The sequence below is a fragment of the Miniopterus natalensis genome, chromosome 2 (genome assembly GCF_054644295.1).
Source record: "Miniopterus natalensis isolate mMinNat1 chromosome 2, mMinNat1.hap1, whole genome shotgun sequence".
NCBI lineage: Eukaryota > Metazoa > Chordata > Mammalia > Chiroptera > Miniopteridae > Miniopterus > Miniopterus natalensis.
In genome coordinates, this window is record NC_142082.1 from 164,008,906 (window position 1) to 164,029,231 (window position 20,326).

The 20,326-nt window shown below is 45.7% G+C and overlaps 1 protein-coding gene across 3 annotated transcripts in view; it reads right to left on the reverse strand.

The window, feature by feature from the left end:
- Positions 1–503: 503 nt before the first annotated feature.
- The window catches only part of EMP1 (epithelial membrane protein 1), an 85,144-nt gene continuing 65,321 nt past the window's right edge, over positions 504–20,326 (reverse strand). For 2 of the 3 annotated variants that reach the window (XM_016197445.2, XM_087814781.1), the window contains exons 2-5: positions 5,606–5,717; positions 3,723–3,819; positions 3,470–3,610; positions 504–2,787 (exon numbers count right to left, since the gene is read on the reverse strand). In XM_016197445.2, coding sequence (XP_016052931.1) covers positions 2,624–2,787; positions 3,470–3,610; positions 3,723–3,819; positions 5,606–5,683 — 480 coding nt within the window. In that variant the 5' untranslated portion in view covers positions 5,684–5,717 and the 3' untranslated portion in view covers positions 504–2,623. Of the gene's footprint in view, positions 2,788–3,469; positions 3,611–3,722; positions 3,820–5,605; positions 5,718–18,840; positions 19,229–20,326 lie in introns of those variants that run through there. The other variant, XM_016197444.2, reaches the window with a different exon arrangement.

Here is a 20,326-nt window from a genome sequence, read left to right on the forward strand (position 1 = left end):
AGCATTGATTCCAGTCCTTATGGCTCACAGAAAGCAGTAAAACTTTTCTTTTCTCAAAGAGCCCATACAGATATGCCCCAGTTTATGCAGTAAATGGGCTCCTGCAAATATATGTTGCATACCTTTGTGAATTGCTTTATATATTGAAGACACATTAGAGGAGTTGGCTATTTCAAAGAAACTTTGCAAGTATCTCTGTTTTTTAAATGTCATAAGCCATTCTGATTTAAGATCATAACCTCTCCCTAATGTATTAGCTCATGAAGTTCCATTTTGTGCTTAAGAGGTTTAATTAAAGTAAGCTAAAACTATACTTAATAACATTCAATTGCCTGAAAGAGTTATTGTAGAAATGCCTAATGTATTACCAGAAAGTAGTTTCATGTCTTGAATAAATGCCAAGTTGTCCAAATCAAACTGATTGACAACTTAATTATGAATAAATGTAACTGCTATCCATATTTTTCTCTATTTTCTCAAAAGAAAACATTCACACAGTGAAGGGAATCAGAATCTGTTTTTATATCCCTAGAGTTATAAACATTTGTATCAAAATATTTACAATTATAGTATATGAAATATCAACCTATTAAAGAAAAAGCCAAATACAGTACTAGAACAACCCACCAATGTAATGCAAGTTACATGAGACATAAATGGCACAGAAACAAAATAGAAGACATAGGAATACATGGTTCACTCCAGTCATAGTTTGACTTTTTAACATAATGTGATTATCTCTTTTGGATATATCTGATATGTAAGTATGCTTCTGCATATAACACAGCCTTCTATAATCATGTAATAATTAAATGATAATTAAAAAGTTTATTATCCCATAGTTTTTGCTTTCCCACCTCCCTACCTACAGCCCAGAGAATTCTGTAGTCTGTCCTCAACATTCCCTTAACCAGAGTGAACAAAGAGAAATATACTTAATAAGTCCTTTTACATAAATACCAGCAATCATGGCATGACAACTCCCCAAAAAAGAAAAGTATATAAGAAATGGGATGAGGAGAGAGCTAGGAAAAGAAAAGTAGGCAAGATGTCTCAGATTCTCCCTAGGGTAGATCTTCTTAGGGTGATAAAGGAAATGGCTTCCTAAAATAAAACCTTTAGGCAGAATCTGAGATGGCTTAAAATAGCTGCTCCAGGCCAGAGCAGTGCCCGCTTAACAGGGAGTAACATACTACTTCTAAGTCCTATATAGAAATGCTCTGTGGCAACAGACAGATCAATTACCATCTGACTGGGCACCACAAGAGTTTGTGTGTGTGTGTGTTTTCCTTAAAGAAACTATCTGCCCATCACCTATATTTTTATTTATCTCACAGAAATTTTCTTATTTTCCTGGGAGCACAGGCACTCTTCTTATCATCACTTAAATCTAGGATGACTCAAATCTAACACTTTGCAATGACACAGCACCTTTCACCCAAGGGCCTGTTGTTTGGTTTTGGTTTGTGTGTGTTTCAATAAGCTTCCAGAAGTGTTTTGCCTCACCCATGAAGCAGGATAGGCAGGTTTTCTGGAAAGGTGACCACTCCAGCCAGTTTCAAAGCCAGAGTTGCCACTGAGCCTAGGAGTCCTGGTCCCCAATATGGATAATTAGATAAAACATTCTGAAATTTTTATAATTTAGAGGGAGAGTAACAGATTGTGTTACAAGGAGCTATGTCCGTCTCTCTCTCGTTATATACTTAAAAGAATCACTGACTGCATGGAGAGGGAATCCTAAAATCATAACCCTAATATAGCATTGTTGCGAGACTGCCCCGTGATCCCATAATTTGTGTGTTGCTTTCACCACAGAATTGGTCATTAGTGGCTTTACAGAAACTCCAGAAGAGCTGCCTTGGCTTTAAGCGAGAGGCCTAGCGAAGTCCATAGCAAGAGGTCTCTGTGAGGGACAGCTGTGTGAGGTCTGGTCTGGGTTCTGACCATCTCCCCAGGCCTTCCATGGTGAAAACTTCTCTTTCTTGATTTAACTAACCCACCAACTTGGCTTCATGACTATATCCCTTCCTACCATTTTTGTCACAAATACCACTGAATCCCACAGAGCTGGATATCTGTTCTAAAGAGAATAATTGCTCGCGGGCTAAAGCCTCCTGTGGGCTCTTCAGACTGGAATGCGATGTTTTGCTTTGGGTCAGGAGGGTGGGATGGCTTCCAGGGTTAGCATATTCAGTACAAAAACAATATCTGCCCTTGCCGGAACTTGTACCGCTATTTTAACTTGGTGCAGTAGGTCTGAGCACCACAGTGCAAAACCTAGAATTCACCCTCGGAAGTGGAACCAGTGGTGTGGCAGCTGGTGGGGGCCCCGGGCAGCATGTGTAACTGAGAACAGCTGGAGGCCAAGTCTGGTGGCTGGAGAGAGGCTCTCTGGCCCACATCAAGGGAGCATCGAAGTTCTAGCCAACTTCTTTCTCCTAGGGCAGGGTCTCGGCAGTAGAGAACCTCCTAAGTAACTGTTTGGGTTTCAGCCTCTCCCACCCTCATGTCCCCCTCCCCCCTCCCCTGTCTTGGCTTTTCCTGCAGAGCAACTTTCATTTCCCTCCCAGATTCCACGGCTTCCTCCTCCCCACCCCCCAGATCCCCATAAATGTGTTCAGCTTTATTTCTTTCTCAGCACCAGATAGAGAATGCCAATGATGAAGCTGAAGCAGAAGCAGATCCAGGTCAGGATGAAACAGTAGCCGTGGTGACTTCTGGAGTATATGACCCCATAACCCGCGTAATGATGAGTGAAGATGGACGCCCCGACCATAATGCATAGCCCTGCAAGGGAAAAAAAGTTCAGGTTTTGTTGTTTGTTTGTGGGGTTATTTTGGTTCATTCTTTTCTTTTTTTTTACATTAAAACCAAGAACAGGTTTTATAATCTTTAAAAGATCCTAGTTCTCTCATCTGCAATGGGAAGGTGAAATCTGGCTGGCTGGCCCCAAAGAGTAGTTCGGTGGATCCGCCCTGATCTGAGCTCGGTGGCCCTGTTGGTCAGTTAGAGGTGCTTGGGCTCTCGCACCTGCACTGGGTTGGTAGCTGCAAGTGTGAAGCACAGACACTCGTGTCCAAGACCCAGCACATGTAGGCAGGCTGCCCGGGCTGTAAGCATGCCACCAGACTACATGTGTGGGAAGAATGAAGGAGGAGAGTGGTGATCGCTGAGAGCACTGTGGCAGCGGTTTTATCTTTCAAGGACTCCCACCCGTCAACCCTCTTCGAGCATCTTGTGCACAAGTGCCCCTGGTGGGCGGCCCACCACTCGGGGGCTGCCTCAGAGCACTAGACTTAAACAATGAAGCAGATGAGGGTTCTTATTCTAAGCAGCTATCAGAGGTTCCCAAAAAGAATAAATAACCGGAGCCACATGCTCATCTGTTCAAGTTGCCAGGAGCACCCCTGGTAAGATCTTCTTAAAATCTCTGCCTGGGTGAACTGGAGTCGGCGCCTGAGATACTCACAGCACACCAGCATGGTGGCCCCCGAGAGGAAGAAGCGGTTTCCTTTCTCCATGGTGAAGAGCTGGAACACGAAGACCACGAGGGAGATGACAGAGAAGATGATGGAAAGGATCATGAAGGCCTGCACTGCCTTGATTGCATCTGTAGACACAGGGGAAGGAGAGCAAGGGGGTCAGGCCAACCAGTTCCCGACAGGCTGGACACTTCCCCGATCGCATGAATTGTGAGCACTGAATACAATCTTTATAGATACCTTCATCGGCGTAGATCAGGGTTCCATCGCAGTTACCTTGGGTACAGTTTTTCCAAAGACCTACTGATGCTTTTCCAAAATCTGAAACCACCCAGACCTGAAACCAGGAGAAAACAAAAAGTCATTTAAAAACTGACCCTCTGCTTTAAAAGAAATACCAAGTAAGCTTGTGTCAGGACCAAATCGTAAGCAAGACACCATCGTTAGCCATAAATATGGCTATGCCACCCATCCCTTGGTGGAAATAATATTCGACTAAGACTGAAGTCACAAAGGTCCCAAGAGAATAGGGAAAACTGTGTGACCAAGGGAAAATCACCTAGCCTTCCTGTGCTTCACATTCCTCATCAGTTGTGGGGGGGGGGGGGGGAAGGAAATAATTTAACCACAGTAGTTTAAAATTCTAAGGTTCTAAGAAATGGCAAGCCTGGATGAAGATATTGGTTTTAAGTGTGCACAATTCATGCACTCTCTCTCGATTGTATCATGTAAGGGCCTGGCTAAAAAGGAAAAAAAATTAAGGAAAATTTTCCAGCTGGTGACAAACTAAGGAACACAAGGGTAACTAAGAACCCTTATTGCTTATTGCTGTCAATAAGCCTGGGTGGTTAATAAGCCACTTTCATCTAAACAGGAGAATCAAACTTTGATTGTCACAACATGCAAAGTAATTTCATAGCAAAATAGTACAGCAAGAGCTTTACTGTGGGGCAGTTGAAAATGGAAAAGTGACCAGCTCCCCTTCTTACTGGGCCCAAGAAACACAGTTATCCTTCTGGAATGGAAAATAAACATCCAACTCTGTCCACAAGGAGTGTCTGCTGCTAAAATGCACGTCACTGGAAAGGCAAGGCCAAGGACGTGCAATTGCCTGCCCCTGGTTCAATTTTCAGCACTTCAGCATCCACTACTATAGTCTGAAGTCATTTATCAGACCTGTTATCCTGAGAGACTCAGGGATTGGCGTTCAAATGGCTGAATTACAGTCTGGAGGAGGCTGCATCTTATCACCATCTTGCTTACATTAGCCTTGCTTATAATCACACCCACTAATGTTGGCAAAACTCTCCTATCTGAGCTTTAAAACCCATTTATCCCTTAACTGTAACAGGAACCTGAGCAGATTCTGGAACCACCATTTTCCTATCTAGCAACTGGTGGTTTTGTTTTTTGCATCCAAGGAGCTGTCTTGTTTTTTTCTGAGAAAAGCACTAGGAAAGCAAATTGGATGCTACAAACCAGCACTAGAGGGCGGAATAGCTCGAGGTTCAGAGAGAAGGGACTTGATTCTCTCCATAATATTTTTATGTTGTTTTGCTTGAGTGAGTGATAATCTTGCAAAATTCCACTTTCACACGCTACTACTCTCTGCTGGGAGCTTGAATATGTCAGTCTGGCAACCAGAGCTTCTCATCTCACTCCCGTTTCTCCTTCTAATCGAGGTTCCCCGAAGGAAGGGAAGGTCTGCCCCTGACCCCTGGGTGTCCTCATTATGCCCTGAACAAAGCCTGTCCCTCCCACCTGGGCCCCTTGGTGAGCCTGCTGCCTGGAATGGATCCCTATGCTCCTCCCACTGTTCATCTTAAGCCAGGAGAAAGCCCAGCCATCCAGCAGTCCTCCAAGCTCCACCCCAGCTGAGAAAACTCCTGGAGAAACTGAAGAAGTCTCCTTGAGTTCTCCAGCCTCTAGGGCTTCATGCAGACACTGACTTTTATCTCCTGTTATTGAGTTATTTGAAGTGCAAGTGTGTGTTTATTTTTTTCTACAGCTAAGCTGAAAATTCATGAAGGGCAGGGATTGTTGCTTAACTGTCCTTTGTAGCATTTTATGTAAATATTTAAATAACTACTGGAAGAATGAATGAACGAAAGAACGTTACTCACATTGGCAATGGTGGAGACAAATAGCATAATGACGGTGGCGATGTGGACCACAAAGATGCCAGCCAGTAATACCAACATCTTGGCTTTTTGATAACTTGGCGAGTTCAGAGTCCTGAGAAGAAAGGGGAAAACAAGTGGGAAAAAAAGATTACTGTAGAGGCAAGAAGATAATTCAGCTTTCCCACGCATGTGGGCTAGCCGCTAAAATCTGAAGTTGCAATAAAAACCATCACAATTTCATCATAAATTCCTAAAAACACTTAGTGACCCTGGTTCCCTGAGTGCCTATTTGTCTATTGACATATATTGAAATATAAACACATTTCTGCATCTCAGGTATTTATATACCCATCTCTCCAAAACAGCCTGTTTCAAAATAAAGGACATTTTATGATAACTGTCAATATTTTATTTCCTTTGTGTTTTAGAGGCCAAAAGTAGAACTTGGGTTTTTAAAAGGCCTTTTGACAACTATAGTTTTCAGTGCATCAATGTCATATCAATTTCCTTTTCCACAAGGGAAGTGTCCTTGCTTCTGTCAAACTGTGCACCCAGCAGCTGTGATAGAAATGGATGCTTTCCTCAGAACAGCAGCTATTACTCAGGGCCCATAGACTGAATAGGCTACTAATTTGATCCCAGGTGAGATATAAAATGTGAGAGCCACAGCTTCTACTATTATCATGCTGTTTGGTATTCAATAATTATAATGACCTAATTACAGTTTAATGGTCTGGTCGCCTACTTATTGGCTATGTCAGGCTTGTATCATTGCACCTGAGCCTTTGGGCTGTGTGTGCCCCGTGGTGGGGAATCTGCTATTGGTTTGGGATACATGTTATATTTCCTACAACTCAATATGACAGTTCTGGGGCTTTAGAAGCATGCAGCTTGAGATACCACCAAATGTGCCTTCTGTGTGTGCATGACAATGATACAAATTCCAATCCTTCAAGAATCGATACTGAAGACAGGCAAGTGCATAAGTCACATGGGGGGGAGAATCAGGAACAAATGTAGATTAAGAATGTGCACGGATAAACAAAAGCATGCAGCCATCATCTCAGCAGTGTTGAAAAAGAGCCCATTGGTCATAAAACCCAGAAAGAAAAGGGAGTGGGAAGGATGCACATGGGAGGCTATTCTGATTTATGTCAGCTACGGGAGTGCTGTGTCGTGGCCAAAACAAGCAGAGACTTCAAAGCAAAGGGCTCCGGCTTATTCACACCCTAGCAGGGCCTAGCCCACTAGGGAGGAGACGGCTCTGCACATCCTGCAATCGTCCCACTTCTCTCTCTCACTCCACCTCATGTAATTGAAGCTTTGAGTGTGCTCGAGCCACTTTCCTATTGTACTAGGTATTTATTGGAGAGCACTAATTCCACCACTTACGGTGCCTTTTATCTCCGCTCAGGAAACACTGGAGTGCCTTGCTCTTTACAGGCCAAGAGTGTAGTGAGAGGCAGACCCTACTCCAACAAACCCTGCCCTCTTTCCCAATCCAGGTTCTTGCACATCTCCATGCTTTTCTGCTTGACTTTAATGCTCCATGAAAAGAGGCTTTGGAATTAGATAGAGGTCGAGTTAGAATCATATAAAGTTATCTGAACTTTTGGTCTTAGTTTCCTCTTATATGAAGGGGGATTGCAACACTAATTGTACAGGGTTAAATTGGATCATATAGTGAAACTCCTAGCACAGTGCCTGGCACATGGCAGGCACTCAGGGGGTTGCTTTGCTTGTGGTTATTAATATTACTATTATTATTATATGAAACTCAGTAGCTGTTGCCAACCCAACCCAGTCAATCAGTCACCAGGCTGCCCCATGTTAAGTGCAAGTATTAGGATATCTGCCACCTAGTTCACAAGGGCGTGTGTATACAATCATTTTGGTCCTCTTAGAATTGCCATTATGACTAATCCTTGCCGATTGAGTGGGAGACCACGTAAAACACACCCTTAGGAACAAGAAGGAGAAAGTTCGTTCTTCTCAGCCTTCCATGTCTTTGGGGATTCAACAGCATTTCTGTCTCCTTGGTCAGCCTGATTGGCACCTGCTCACAGTCTCCATTTTGATGACTTGAACATCACTGCATTTCAAACACCCTCCTCCCACTGCACCCCTACCTTGGCCCATCCACACACACCTGGGGCACTCAAGTTCCTGGCCTGCATATCTCACTTCTGATCTAAACCACAGCCCCATCCGGTCACTGTCCCCTGCCCAGCGCAGGCAGGAGGAGAGGTTGGGGGGTGGGGGAGGAATCAAGCAAAGAAGCAACTCTTTCATCTTAGATTTCTGTGGTTGTGCCACATCCACTCACCAAGGAAAGGAGCACAATGTCTTGGAATGGCAAGTGTTCTTAGTGTACAGAACACACAATTCTCTCTGCTTTTGACCACTGGATACAGCCAGAGGTAGGGGCTGTTTAGTGGAGCTATCACATAATACCTATAACTTCATCTTTCCTCTGCCCAACATTTGTCAGGGTTTTCAGTGTCATCCATTGTCAGCGTAGAGGGGTTTCCATTATTTCCAGTGGCCCTCCCAACACATAAGGAAACAGAATGAACTGTAGTCTTAATTTCTGGCCTGGATTATCCCTAATTACTCAGTCCCTATACTAATGACCCCCAGCAGAGAAACCCCCAGCCTGGGGAAGGGGGGTGGGAGACAACCCTTAGATCTTTATGGACGAGTGGCACCTAATGTGTGAATGTTTGGAGATCTAACAAATAGAAGAACAGAATGGGTTTAAATAGTAGCAGATTCCCATTCTCCTGACTTCTACCCACCCATCACTTGCAGTGTAGCCTGCAGGGAGACTCATTTCCTGCCCTGGTGTGTATCTTGTTTCATACAAAAGCACTGAAAAGAGACCATTTCTGAGCATTTGTATCATTGGAAGTATCGGTTGCTACAGCTTTCTTTCCTGGCAGCACGTTTCACTAAAACAATAACTGACTTCTCCCTCACACCTCTCTGAGATGCTATGGATGACACCCTCCAATGGAAAGCATACCCCTAGTCACAGCTGGGTAGCTCGAACCAGGAAGCAGACAATAACAGGATTGCAATTCTGAGTACTTGGGTGCAATGCCTGCCTCTCTCCAAGAATTTGGTGCACGGGGAAGACCCAAAGTTTGTCAGTTGGTTGTTGGGAACTCCCATAACAATAACATTATTTGTGGTGCTTAGACTCTCAGATCCAGGCCACCAGAGCTAGTCAGCTCAGTGTCCTTAAAGAAAAGGATGTCTACTGACTATACTATGTGTGGTTCCAGGAACACATTTCTCCACTCACCACTATAAGCAGAGTGAGATCTCCCCCTTTACCCTCACCAACCCAACATGCCAGAACAAGCTTGGTCAAGGCTCCATGGGGCTGGGTGGGAAACTGAGAAAAATATAGGAGGCATAAATGTTGACTCTAGAGAGATGTTAAGAGAAATGGAGGTAAGAGACTTACAGCTACACATGGGTTCTCTGTTATCCAGCTCTGGTTCTTCTTTCTGCCCTAACGCACAGGCCAGCCAGTTCCCTTTCCACCACTGCCATTTTTTGTTTCTGACCATGCTTCTCCTTTCCTCCCCAAAATGCCCAGGCCACATTAGAGAAGTGGTCTCTTTATGCACCTGTCCTGGATGCAAGCCTCACAAACACTGACCATTCTAGATCTGGATTAAGTTCTTTGCTAATAGAAAATGTATTACAGTTAGTGGAAATGGCCCTGGAGATTGCAATTGCTGGTGATTGGGGCTGTCAATGATGACCTCATGTGGGTGAGGGGAGTAACTGCCCTCTCTAGTTGTCTCCATCCACTTAAATTTTTGTTGGTTTCTTAACTCCCTCTTATACACACCTCTCTGAAAATAAAAGAATTGAAGGAACATAGCTCTGAGACTGCCTTGCAGTGTGTCTTTGCCTTTGTTTAGAAATTAATGAGGCCCTTGTGGACACCTTTCCTTTTTTAGTGAGCAACTAGCACCGCAGAGACTTTAAGAACAGTTGACTTCTAAAGATGTTGGTCATTTGGCTCTATGGTTGCTAAGCTCGGGGTCAGATAACTTCTTCCTGCCATGTTGTCTGTGTGCTTATTAAGCTGCCACCAGCGTCTAGGGGAAGCAGTTCTTTAAGGGTGATCTGAGTACAATGATTGGGAGCAATACAATAAAATAAAGTAACCAAAATTAATTAATTAATTAACAATTAATTAATTAAAATAGAGTAACCAAAAACCTACTTCTCTAGCAAAGGAAATGGTGGAAATCCTGGGCTTGAGTCATCGAAGAACGACCATGAGCCCGGCGGTATAACCTAATCAGAAACAGGGAGGCCAGGGGCTGTGTGAGCAGCAGGAGAGTCCCGCAGAGCTCAAATGTCCATGATTCATCTGAGAGTGGGTGAGATTCTCCCAGACAAAGGCTACATGGAGACACCCTCTACCAGATGGCGCAAGAGAGCTTTCTGGGAAGCCAGAGGCTCTGGCTGGCTGCAAAAAGCAGTTTGGTCATTTCCCTGACAGCCTAAAATGGCCCAGGCTTTTGTGGGGAGAAGAGAGCAATAACTTAGCCAGATGCTAAGTTTCCTGTTTCTCCTTCCTCTCACCCCGGTTTTAATGCCCAAAACACAGTCAAGCCATTAGTTCTTCCTCCATTATTTATCTTGCATCCATTCTTTACTTCTAATTGTCCTTGTCCAGTTCAGGTCCTAGCCTGGACCACAGCGTCAGCCCCTACCAGGGTCCTTTTCCTGAACTCCCCCTCTGATATATTTTCCACACTGCCAGTGTGTTATCTGACCATCTTATTTCTCTGCTCAAAATCCTCCAAACTCCCCACAACCAGAAACGGGGCTCCAAACACTGCATGCATGCTGACCCTGGCAATCCCAGGAATGTGGAGATCCTAGGAATTTGGTTTCAAAAAAAAAAAAAAAGGTGTCCTTTCTCCAGTAACTACCTATCAAATTCTTTTCAAAAAGTTCAAATCCTGCCTCCTCTAGGAAGCCTCCCCAGATACACAGGTCAGAAGTCATCATTTCCCCTCTGTTATGCTATAGCCCTTCCATAGCCCTTTATTAAAACCACTAGTGGCAGCCTTGCTGGTAACAGTTATTTTTGGAAATGTTTGGCTCCCGAATCCTCAGGATTCTAAGTTCCTGAAGGGAGAGTTTTGATCATGACAGGTATCAAATAAATATCTGTTCAGCGAGCAAATAAATATTTTCTTCTTGATAGAAAAATAATCAATGTCAAAGTGACTGGAGGCTTTATAAAAAAGAATAGACTTCTAGAGGGAAAATGTTTCCTTTTGTAACAACGACTTTTGTCCTTTCTTATTTTTAGACATCATTTATATTTTACTATAATTATGTATTGAGCATCTTATTACATATTTCCATATAAATACCTATGTAAAAACATGAATATCTCCTGAGTCCCTTTGACATTTGAATATATAGGGGTATGTATGTATTTATTGTCTTTCATTCCAGAGGAAATAAGTGAGTGCAAAAATAATATCTTAAATTTCTAAACACTAATTTGTCCATAGATTTAACTTTTCTTTATCTATCTCTGGACTGTAGGAGGGGGGCTTTAAAGTTCCTCTTCAATACATGGAAACTCATCTACAAAGCTATACCAAGGAACTACATATCTAAATCATGCTTAAACTCCTCTGGTTATGAGGAGCTCACTACCTACCAAGACATCCCTCCTCCCAAGTAGGAAGGTCCTTCTGACAATGCATCAGAGTCTCTCTTGGCAATGACTACCCCTGAACTTAGTCCTGTCCTTTGTCTAATGCTTCCTCTTCAGCCCTTTTCTAAATTGGTTATCTTTGCAACAGAACTTTCGGGTTATCAGAAAACTAGCCAGAGGACATCATCATAGTTTCCCAAATCTCAATCATGTTAGAACACAGTCCTGAGACCACTGGACTGCTAGACACTACCCTGCCTTTTCATTGATTGACGTTTTTCCAGCAGTGGCATCCCACCCCCTTTCTGAATAACTGCAAACTTGGAAGAAACCTTTCTCACACCATCTGACCAAAGACAGGCTGCTTCCTCCAAAGCACAAGAGAAGATGAAAAGCCAAGCTGCTCCTGGTCATATGATCTCCATGAGTCAGCACATGTCTCCATGCCATCTTCCTCGGCATGACACCCGAAACTCCAGCGGCCCCTTCTCCCTGAGGACGCTGTGTAGGGTGGTGGCACGAACATCTTCCTCGCCTCCACACGTCGGGATCGTTTTGCTTCTGTTGGTTTGTTTTTGATATTTGTTTCCCACTGAGGAGCATTTGCGTTGGCAAAGTGCATGTCCATTTAACACAAAAGCCGAAAAGGAAATACTCTCTTCTGGGAGCAGCCACAGAGGACGTATCCGGAGGAGGAAAAGGCTGGGATTCAAGTCAGGCCGAGTGGATGAGACCTTGGATGAGCTTTTCTGGCCATTGTTATTGTTGTTTTATATCAAGTGTACTTTCCATTCTAAATATTGTTTTTACGTAGGGGTGGGAGAGGGGGGCATTCATTTCTCCATGGGAAACGTGTGGAGAGAAAGGCTCCTGAAGATCGTTTCCTCCTGCCTCAGGATATTGGACGCCTGGTGTGGGAGGAGAGGACTCCAGGTCGCTGCTCACTATACACACATCACCCTGGGCCTGATGTTTTCAAGTGCAGGCAAATTTCTATGACCTGGAGAAACATCAGCTGCCAAGCAGCAAAAGTAACAGGGATCTACATGCTCCAAGGAAAACACCTGTTTTTTTCATGGTCCCGGAGAAAGGGGACAGCATCTTCCAAATGGATGCATGATAAATGGGGGCTAAGATAGAAACAGTAGTGTACACCCGGCCGTGTTCACCGGGATAGACAACCTAGCAGACTCTCACAAGGCGAGGGAGGGGAGCCAGGGGTGCTGAAGGGGGAACAGCACGTTATTTTAAAAAGAAGAAAGAGCACCCATTAGAAAGCCAGCTTCTTGAAAAACTTCAGCCTCTGACCAACTGCTGACTTTGGGAGAATCACAAAACCTCCCTGGCTGGTGGTTCCTAGAGAGGCAGCACCTAATGGTAAGGCACACAGCTTTGCGGTTCGAATCCTGACTCTGCCACTTTTTTTTTTTTTAATTTCAGTTTTACTGAGGTGTAATTGACATATAAAATTGTAAGATATTCGAAGTATACATCGTGGTGATTTGCTGACTCCACGCTTCTTAACTGTGATCTGTAAACCTCATAGGGTTAATGTGAGGATTAAAGCGCTGGTGCCTGATGCAGAGCAAAGGCTATACGGTTGTTGCAAACAGCGTGAATCTTGTTTTTGCAAATGCTCCCAAGAAGGATGTCGAGTCTCTCTTATTTCCCCTTGTCCTCATCGTGTCTGCGCAGGGGGTGGGTGAGGGCCACATCTGCAAAGGCTGAGGCCAGGCTTGGGCCTCGAGGAAGCCAAGCCAGCCCACGCCCCGGGACGGCAGCTGGTCGGGCCATCGGGCGAGGCCTCCTGGGCGAGGAAGGAAGCTCCAGTGTCTTTGCTTCTGACAAAGGAGCGTTCTGGCGGCCAGAACGTCTTCAAGGGAGAGGTTGCCAAGATAATAACTAGGGTTTGGGAAGAAAATCAAGGTGTGGCCCGGCCCCAGAGGCGCTTGGGCGGGTCTACAGTAGATGGCGGCAACATGCTTCAACCAGCAAAACTGCAGCCTTGAGGGGCTACGAGCTGGGAAAGACACTGCCCCTCCACCAGAGGTGCCCAGAGAGCACTGGGGGGTGAGCTGTGGGTTTCTTTGCTCCTTTTGAGGGCAATTGATTATTTAGAAGTTCAGGGGTGGCGAGGTAATTCAGGCCAGCCCCATAACAAAGGAGGAAAGGCAGGTCCCCAGAGGGAAAGCAGAATGAGAACTGAAGCCCAACACCTCCTGCTGTCTAGGCCAGGCCTCCTCCACTCCTGTGTGATCTCGCCCCTATATTTATCTTCGAGCTCAGCAGGGGTTCTAGAATTACCCTCCACTCTGTTCCTCCTGCTACCTCCTAGTTTATCAGAGGGACAACATTGCCCCCTCAAAACAGTGCCATTAGCAAAAACAAAGGGTCTTTCAAGGGCACTGCTTCTTCCCACCTGGCCACCAAAGGCCCAAACTCATCCCCACACTGCAAACCCTGAGACAAGTTTCAAACATTCTGTCCTGCCCCCCACCCACAGCACGAAGTCCCCTCCCTACTGAAGCACAAAGCTAAGTAAAGCTCCAGGCCTTGGCTTTCTCTGAGTTAAGTGTGAACACACCCACTTGCAGGGCTCATTGTTCCAGGACAGAAATCCTCCCTCCAATACCCTATAGCTCCAGCCCGCAGAAGAGGGGTTTTTCATTTTTTTGAAGGAGGAAGTCTGAGTATCTAGGACCTCATTTTGCTCTCAGCTCTGATCTGATCCTTCCGAAACGAGAAATGTTGGAAAAATCACTGCCCTATTGGCACAAATATCCCATGGAAGCATAGGTGATACCAAGGATGTATTGACCAACATCTGTACCTGAGCAACAAAAGGTTCTTCAGCGGAGCACAGGAAACAGAGTATTTGACCCCAAGGACTGTCCTGAAACATTGAAGGTGGGTGGTCCCCAAAGAAGAGGAGAGGAATTAGGAACGGGAACATCCTCACACTTCTGTCTTGCTCTTTCACCTCCTTGGTCTTTCTCTTTCCACTTTGCTTTTTCTCCCTCTTGTAGGCCTTTCCATTTGCCCCTCTTCTTTGCCGCAGGGAAACACAGACCCTAGGGACACACAGGCAGTCCCATTTTCTCCTTCCCTGCCCTCTCCTCCTTGCACCTTCCTTTTCCTCCTCTCAGTTTGTTCCTCACTGGCTCCCATCCACACCTTTACAGCCACACCCTCAAGCTGCAGGGTCTCCCTCCTTGAGAAGAAGGTGGAGCTCCTTTCCCAGGACCTGTTCGGGTTCTCACCGAGCCTGGTTGGGTCCTTGGCTGTTCTCAGTCTTAACAGGCTTAGATAGCCTGTCCCTCCTCATCTGAGCTGGCTTCTTCATGTTTCATTAAACAAACCTCTTCCTTTTCTTCCCAGAGCTGGGTGAATGCTCATTGCTATTAGATGATGAAGCCTAAGGAATACCCCAGGTGAATGAAGCAGAGGAAGCTGCCTCGGTCCTCAGTCCTCTAAAATGTCCGTTTCAATGCAACTTGTTGCCTTGTTTCACTTTTCTACCAATTTTTATGGATTAAACTAGCTATTAGCATGAGCCAAGGATTTCTCAAGATACGAATGTTAGGACCTTAGAACATTAGAACTTCGGAGCTGCAAAGGGCCTTGGTTGTCACCCAGTTCAGTTCCCTCCATTGAGAAGACAAGTGACCTATCCCTGGTCACACGACACAGTTGGGACGAGGCCACAGGCCCTTGGTCTTGCTGTTCAGCCATCTGGCATCTACTCCAGGATTTCTGCTACCAGTTTCAACCTATGCCTAAAGGGTTCTCAATTTCACTTACCCCATTGGAAGAGTGAATTCATGAAAAAGACTCAGAAAACACAAAAACTGCCACACCCACATAAGGCCACTGGCACCAGGGCCAGAGGAGTCCATTTTAGTTCCAGGAAAACACCATTTCCACAACAGGAAAGGAAATGTTGACCCAAATATTTTGTTAAAAAGGAAGAGAAACAGCAATCTCCACAAGGGTTTGTAGTTTTACCTTTTTGCTTCATATCAGTGGATCTTCCAATTAAATTGAGAGCAATGATTTTACCTAGTCAGCACCAGGAACTGAAGTGTTACGAAGTACAATCTTGAGACATTGTGTTTGGGGCGGGGTGTTGGGAATTCATTAAACTACTAATCAGAACCATATTTGGGCTCCCTTGATCACTGAATAGAAATCCAGAGTCATCTGGACAGAACTGGGGAGAGGATTGGAAACGGGAAGTTCACGGTCAGAAGATCCCAGTTTTGCACTGGTTAAGGATGTCGCCCTCCTCTAGGGACTGATATCTGGATCGCCTGCCAACCAGTAGACCCAGGTTACACCGATTGGCAGCCTGTAGTTACCATGACAGGTGGTAACAGTATAAAAGCATAGGCTACGTGAACTACGAACCAAGTTAAGGGACAACCCCCACGCGGCTAAGTTAGAAGCCTCTGTGGCTGGTATTAAATTGATTTAACCATGACCTTGTGGGTAGCAACTGGGTGTGTCCCCCTGACTATGCATATCTGAGTCCCAAACGTCTCCAAGCTTTTGTATATACTGTGGTAAGATAAAGAAGGAACCGTATTTATGTGTAGAAAATGAAATACCTCGGAATCAAATCATATGACTGTGGCTTACTATGTGCATAGTTTCTAAGTTTCGAAATGTTTTCTGCTCCTCTTGCTGCATCTCAGACAACGCTATTCATAATAATCAAGTGGCATCCATTAACTATTGAGTAAGGGTTAAATGTTTAGAGGAGCTCTGGGTGGAGCAGCAACAACAAAACGGAACCAACATTGTTCAGGTTGCTTCAGGACCACAGAACTAGGAGCAAAGAATCGAAGTTCTAGAAGACCCAGTTTTGCTGGATTTAAGAGACTCTAATCATTAGAGCTGTCCAGCGAAGGGGGATGAGCGTGGACGTGCACTCTGAGGTACTGAGCCCCCAACCTCGAAATGTCAAAGAAATGTCCAATGGCAATCTGTCCAGGGCGGCGTAAAAACAAGATTTCTGTGTATGGTAGGAGTAGGAAAGAGTTATCTTCAAGATCCCTCCCCAGCTGAGAGTTCGATGAACAAACTTAAGGATGGAACATAACCGAATGTGCCTTGTGCCCTTTCCCGTGGCCATTTCTCAGCTGTGTTCTCCATCAGGCTCTGAGGGGCCTGTGAACAGCTGTTTCACTTCTTCCTGTGGGACCCCTTGATCTCAGCGGGTCCGACACGGACCAAAACCCGCAGAGCCAGCCGGACCAAGCCGGGAGGGCCTGTGTCCCCAGGATGGCCTTGGTGAAGCCCATTCAGTAACAAGCCCCCCAGGAACTGCACGGGCCCCACGCTGGCTTTGGGAGGGAAGCGGGGATTGTTGAGAAAGTCACAGTGAGCCTTCTCAGGGGCCTGTGGAAGGATGTCTTTCCTTCCTCGGAGGCCTGCCCTGCTCTCCTGGGAGGCAGCCAGCCTCTGTTCTGGGATGTGATCTGCCCTGGGTTGGTCCTTGACAGCATGCTGACAACTCCCAGGACAGTTTAGCCCCCTCAAACAATGCTCAGCCTGGGGGGTCCTCTGACCGGGATGCCAGAGCGGATGTCCTGCAGCCCTCCAGACAGCGCCCTCCCCGCCCCGCCCCGCCCTCCAGGTCTGGGGTGGGGATGGATCGGCTTCTGAGGGTGGGGGACAGTAACCCTCACAGTGCAGCCCTGTCAACGCCTTTCAGCCGCAACCCAGAAAAACCACCGCACCTAAGGCCTCTCACTGCTTCTTGGAGGAAGAGGGGAAAGTGGGAATCAGAATTGCAGTTTCTTCCAATTGCCCTCAAAGCCCAGGAAATAACATGCAGCCTGTTTTCACATTTATAACCCTACGGTATAACTCAAAATGGGGCACAAATGATGCAATCCATGATGGCTTATACCCCAGAATTTTCAGTATTTTCTATTTGCTGACTAGTCAAATTAGCTTATTAGTTTTAACCCCGCACAAAACTAAAAGATTCGCGCTAACTTCATAGAATGCCATTACTATCAGCTTCACAGTGGCTCCCCTAGTCCACAGCAGGTAATCTGGAAATAATAGTCAGTTTAAGCAAGTGTGGGAGTTCCCTGCATCTTGAAAAGTTGCCCTTGTGTTTACTTCATCACCCCCCTGGGGGCAGTTCTACCAGGAGCCGTGCCTGTACAATGTACACAGACTGATGACATTTAAATCTTCCCTTCCAACGGACTGCGTTTGTTTCTAAAGGAAAAGCCTAATTTCATCAGACAAGCTGAATCCTGTCATTCTCCTCACCTTGTTTATGTGGGGGAGAAAAAAATCCGCCAGTATCTATGTTGAAATAGGCCACACCTCAACCAAAATGCTAACCTTAAAAAAAAACAAAAACAAAACAAAAAAAACCACAAACAGAATCACCCTCTTTCCTTTCTCCAAATTTCCTTTGTGATTAGCATGAGTGTTTGCATCTGTGCAACCGCAGTTTGGAAAAGTGAAAAGATAAATGTCCCCAAATAATCGCTGCCTTCCATGCAGAAAAATCCCACATCCACCTAAAAAAACTTGTTTATTTTTTTTATCTCTTCTTATATACCAACTTTTCACGCAGCACTGAAATTCAGTTATTTCTAGGGTGGAAGCACAAAGCCATTCAACAACTTTGTTACAGGCACAGATGAAGTTCCCCTGCCCCACCCTCCCCCAGTTCCAGCTTCCCTCCCGCCTCTCCCAGCTTGCACATCTGGCCAAGGAGAGAAGGCGCTCTGGAATCCACATCAGTCACCTGATTCCATTAAGTGAACCCCTCCCGGGTTTTATTTGAAAAACCAGTCGCTCTCCTCTCTCTCTTTCTCTCTCTCTCTCCCCTCCCTCCTCTCTTTCTCTCTCCTCTCTCCCTCCTCTCTCTCTAACGGTTTTCTTTAAACAAAACCCAACCCTCTTCTCCCACCCTGTGGGGAGAAAAAACACTTTTCAAATTCAAACAGAAGTGAATGAACAGGCCAAAAGGCAGTAGTGAAACCCACAGGAAAAATACGCTGAAAAGCAGCCCTCTATCCATTGTCACCCCCCAAAAGACCAGCAAACAACCAGCAAGCAGAGACGCAGTTCAAGTCCTGAAGCAATCTGAATCAAAATGGAGGAATGGAAAACATCTGGCAAGTGCAGCCTGTCATTTCAAAGGTTTGTGGCGTTTCCTCCATAAAGACTATCCTATCCAGGTGTGTTCCAAAGTCCCTGGGGCCTCCACATCTTCGGAGCAAAACCCAGGCACTGCGAGACGTAATTACAACCCGGTCCTGCAGATTTCCCTGAGCCTCCCCCAGCCCTGCCGTCCAAATCCATTTTTCTGAAGCTTATGGAAAAAGTTATCTCAGTATCCACGTTTAGCCAAAAGTTTCAAGGATTCAGTTCAAGGAATCACAGGAAACTTGCGAAGGGAAAAAGGAAAAGAAAATCTTAGGTGAGGTCAGAAGAAGGAGAGCAGCGGAAAGGAAGGATTCTCTGAGCTTCCCCGCAGTGTCGGGAGCTGTCCTACCTGAGGGTCCGAGCGACGGAGAAGCCTTGAGTGGCAGCAGCTGGCAGCTGGCCGGGTAGGTCTGCTCTTCTGGAGGTTTGTGACCACAGTGAGGGGAGGGACCTGCCTCCCGAGGTTATAAGTTTCCTGCGCTGGTGTGCCGGGGTGTGTGATGGGCGGTTTCTTTTCACTGTGTTTTAAAGGAGTTTCTATGAATCAGTCTGACTTAAAAAAAATAAAAAATGATTTGTTGGTAAGCTACGCCCTGCTAGGTTGGCAGTCAGTCAAGAGAGGCTGGGAGTGAGCCATCAATTCAAAGAAGCCTGCTTAGGCGCCCTCTGACTCAGACACACAGACCACAGTGGAAAAAGGAGTGACATTGCTTCAAATGAGTAATAGGAGACACACAAATAGATCTGTTTACTGAAGCCCATTCCTCGTCACCAAAAGGAGACTTGGTTACCAAGGGGATAAAGCAGAACTCAAGTTATCTGCCCAACCTTCATCTGGAGAGGGAGAGGGGGAGGGGAAGGGAAGGGTCCTGCCCATTGAAATCCTATTTAGTCGTCTAAGGACAGTCCCATTCTTCCTCTCCCATCAAATGCCTCAGCCACTGCTCACGATCGAGAAAGATCAGATTTATTTATTTACTTCCCTGCCTGACCCAGGTGCACTGTTCTGTACGGCGAGGCCCTGGAGGCGGAAGGGGACACGCCAGGAGCCCAGGTAAGGCTGCCTCTGAATGACAGAGCACTGGTTGGACAGCAGGCTGGTTTATCACTATGCTCTGTAAATGCCCATGTGGGCTCCACACATTGGGGAGGAAGCCCTCTGGCTGAGAACTTTGCTCTGTGATCTCCACGCACTAATCATGTGGACCTTGCTCCACAATTCACTTTCCTGTGCTCGGCCAGGAGCATAATCATCACAACCTCCCTGCACCACTCCTCTCTCACTCAGCACTGGAGCCTGGAGCCAGGAGGGGCCCAAGGAGTCATCTAATCCCAGCCAGGCATTCCACCGGAGAGGAGAGGCCTGATGCCTGAGTTCAAGCCCAGCTCTCCCCTTTATTATCTATGTGACTGTGAGCAAATCAACCTCTCCATGCCTCAGTTTCCTTGCATGTAAAATGAAGGTAGAAGGTACCTATCTCATAGAGTTATGATGAGAAAGACACATAGAGAGCTTATAACAATGCTTGGCACAGAGTATGCACTCAATAAATATTAACTATAATGGCTGTTGTACCGAAGAAGAAACCCAGGCCCAGAGAGGTAAAGTGACTGATCCAAGGAGACACAATAAATTAGCAGTAGCAGATTGGTTCAAGTTTGTCACATCCAAGCAACTCTGTTTCTATTATTCTCTGCTGCATCATGACAACCTATTTCAATTCAAAATATTCTTTTATAGTTATTTATTTATTCATTCATTCAACCAACATCTGCAGGTCACAATGGCCTATGCACTGTCAGAGCTCTGGGTCACAGATGTGAGCAAGATTCAC